The sequence below is a fragment of the Oryzias melastigma genome, linkage group LG3 (assembly GCF_002922805.2).
Source record: "Oryzias melastigma strain HK-1 linkage group LG3, ASM292280v2, whole genome shotgun sequence".
Lineage (NCBI taxonomy): Eukaryota > Metazoa > Chordata > Actinopteri > Beloniformes > Adrianichthyidae > Oryzias > Oryzias melastigma.
In genome coordinates this window covers 16,323,822-16,327,025 of record NC_050514.1, presented here as the reverse complement: position 1 = coordinate 16,327,025, position 3,204 = coordinate 16,323,822, and the positions used below count along the sequence as shown (strand labels likewise).

The window sequence follows — 3,204 nt, the reverse complement described above, 5'->3', positions numbered from 1 at the left end:
TTTGCGCATTGAGAAATAAAAACAAACTTCATCTTTTCCTCTGCAGATACAAAAACAACATTAAGAATTTAGTCATTATACCCTAATAAAAATTGATGATGTACTAGAATGGTGGACTTGTGCTATCTAAAGGGTCACTTGCGCACATGTTCAACAGAATAAAATATGGATAGACGCGCGATGTCATAAGTAAAAAGGGCAAATTAAATGAAAAGCAAAAAATTTTGTTAAACAACATTGTGTCAATATATTCCATGTTGGAAAGTTGCTTTTAAAACAAATCAATGGTTTCTAACTTAAAAATACGAAACAAAATAAATAAATAAAATTCATTTGTAGATTGAAGCATGAGAGGACTGCTTTGTGTGCGTCAACAGTTCAGTCAAAAATCCACAGATGGATGCAAATATGGATGGTTTGCCCTTGATGAACCGTTGCGAATGAAGCGTAAAATTGTGTCCTCTCTGCCCCGGCCGTCACTCATAGGTTTCATTCATATCCAAACATCATTAATGTCATGTGTTGAGCCCCCCTCCCTTGTTTTCAAACTTTTTTTCCCTCTTATTTTGGCTAATAGGCGACCTAACTCGCACATGTCATCAGCATAATCACTCGGGAGAGGGGTCCTGCAGCCAGAGGATCTGGGTCTCATCCTCTGAGGAAAGACGGCTTTGTGCGGGTCTGCTCCAACCTGAGAGAGTTCTCAGTGTTTGGTCAGCGGCAGCGGTTCCTGGAAAAGATCTGAATCGTTCTCTCTCTAACCAAACCCAGCTGTGGAGCCGTGCGCGCCGCAGTGAGCGCGGGTGCGTGCTTGTGTGAGTGAAAGAGGTAGGCAGAGAAAGGCTTTTCTGTGCTCCCTCTTCTAAAAGAGAGATAGGAAGGGAGGAAGGAAGGGGAAAAAAGTTTGGTCTTGTTCTCCCCTTGACTCTTATTTTAGGAATGGACGCCGAGACTTGCGTTTCATACTGCGACATGACATCCATGGATTCATATTATAGCCCATCTGCTGCTGCTGCGCAAAGTAGGGATCACCAGGCGGATCACTTTAGGACGTTTCCAGCTACTGACACCAAATACAGCCCCACTTCCTTCCTGCCCAACAAAGGTCAGGCTTACGGAGAAAAGTCCAGGAGCCCCTTCGAGCAGGAGTGCCAATCATTGGATGCCACCGCAGCTGGGCAAGGCTCTTTCAGCAAATACCATCTCTTCATGCACAGGTCTTCTTGCAAAACACCCCCAGAAGAGGACAAACTGCAGCAAGAAAGAGGACCCAACGGAGTCCTCCCGTGCTATGGTGAGTGGAAACAGAACATTTGGTGAGGGAAAGGTAAAAAAAAAACAGCATCACATCGCGCGTCAACCCGATATTGTCAGTCCACTTGCAGTCTGTCCTAAAGTCTTGACCCAATTAGGCGTTAAACTTAAAAACATTTATACTAAGAAGTTACTTTGCTTTGCTTCCTGTCATCCTCAAAAACTCCTCCACACATCAGCTAATCATCAACAAGCGCGTCTCCAGCAGGAGAGCGCAGCGCAGTGCGCAGAGCCGAGGCCCGGCGGCGCGTTATGAGGTCAAGAGGAGGAACGGGATAATCGTCTCGACTATTAAATTGTCTCTTTAGGCATCAAAATTAAATTAGTGCTTATTTAATGCGATAATCTGCATTACAATCCGCTGTGTTGGACTTGAGTCGGACAATTGAATTAACGGGTTTCCAGATGGCAAACAGTGAGCTCCAAATTGATCATATTTTCATTTCTTAGGGCTGAGTGCTTGGACCCAATTACATTTAAATTGATGAAGGGTGCTGCTGTAAGAGGTGATTGATAATGGCAGGACTAAAACGTTGACCCCTCATAATAGTGGCTGCTTTGGAATTTACTTGTCTTTCTCCGTGCGTCAAAGGGATTTTTAAATGTTTGGTCTGCTAAAAAATAAAAAAAGTAAGGAACTTGTAACACTGACCAAAAACAAACTTTTTTAAAAAAAATTGTAAAAAGTTCATATGAACTTTTTGAATTAAATATTTTTTATGCTGAGGAACCCGCATGGATGAATGAGACTTCACAGAAATGTCGACTATTGATAATATAAAACGTTTAAAGGAACAGGCGCTCCATGCGCAATGTATGCATTCTCACTAATTTTGTGTCATTAAATCATAAATAATAGTATTCAGTAAAATGAAATTAGCTTCATGAACTTCATTAATAATAAAACAAAATAATTTACAAGTGACAGTAGAATAATAAAGTTTATAAATTTCAAAACCGTTTGAAAGAAGTATTTTTTTCTATAAAACTAAAGGGTTTTTGCTCCAAAATTTAGTGAACTGTTTAAGTTTGAAACAATATTAATACATGACTGGTGTTTTTAGGCATGATGTCATCTCCTAAATTTCTTCACAAATCTGTCCAGAGTGCTGTGAGTTTGGAGAAGACTTCAAGGAGGCTTTGTCAATGCCTCAGTCCTCAGGGAAAAATCTGTATGGCTCCAAAATGACAGAAGCTGGAATCCATTTGTCAAAGAGAGCCACTTTAAATTTTCAAGAGTTTATTAATAATGCCGATTTAGATTGGGTTAAACATTTTGACAAAAATAAAATGATAGAATTTTGAAACTCTCTTGGAACGTGGCTATGTAAGTGTGTCATGTTGTGAACCCTTTAAAAGTGAAATCTGACAGTGCAGGTCATCCAGCGTTCTTGTTTTACAACGGGGAGGCTTAATGACCAGATTCACCATGAACAAGACAGGAAAAAACATCTCAGCACTACAGAGGAGACGAGCTCTAATATGACTCAGATGTCAAACGTCTTTGTTTGCTTTTATTTCCTTGCCCACAGCGATTCATTCAGCTCTACTCTTCAAAAAAGAAACCCCTTCTCTGTTACTATTGCTGATGACCAATGAAATTATACACTAATGGATGCTTGAAATCTGCTTTTCTTGTGATTATAAGTAACTACACTTTTTTGCCCTGCTAACTGCAAATAAATCGAAGGCAGAAGAAGTAAAAAAGTGCAGACACTTAATGCAGAGGAGGAAAAATGATAAACGATTCCTGCTGTTTTTATAGGCAAATACCAGAGCATTTTGCTTCCTGGTTTGTTTTTAAATCATAGTATTTTACAGACCCCGGCGCGTTCATTTTTAAATTGTCAGAAGTTGGCTGTATATTGTTTTTGCCTCGTGTTATATCTG

The 3,204-nt window shown here is 40.0% G+C and overlaps 1 protein-coding gene across 1 annotated transcript in view; it reads left to right on the top strand.

The window, feature by feature from the left end:
- The first annotated feature begins 585 nt into the window (after positions 1–585).
- alx4a (ALX homeobox 4a) overlaps positions 586–3,204 on the top strand; it is a 20,169-nt gene continuing 17,550 nt past the window's right edge. The window contains exon 1 of the mRNA XM_024294876.2: positions 586–1,294. Coding sequence (XP_024150644.1) covers positions 940–1,294 — 355 coding nt within the window. The 5' untranslated portion in view covers positions 586–939. The remainder of the gene's footprint in view (positions 1,295–3,204) is intronic.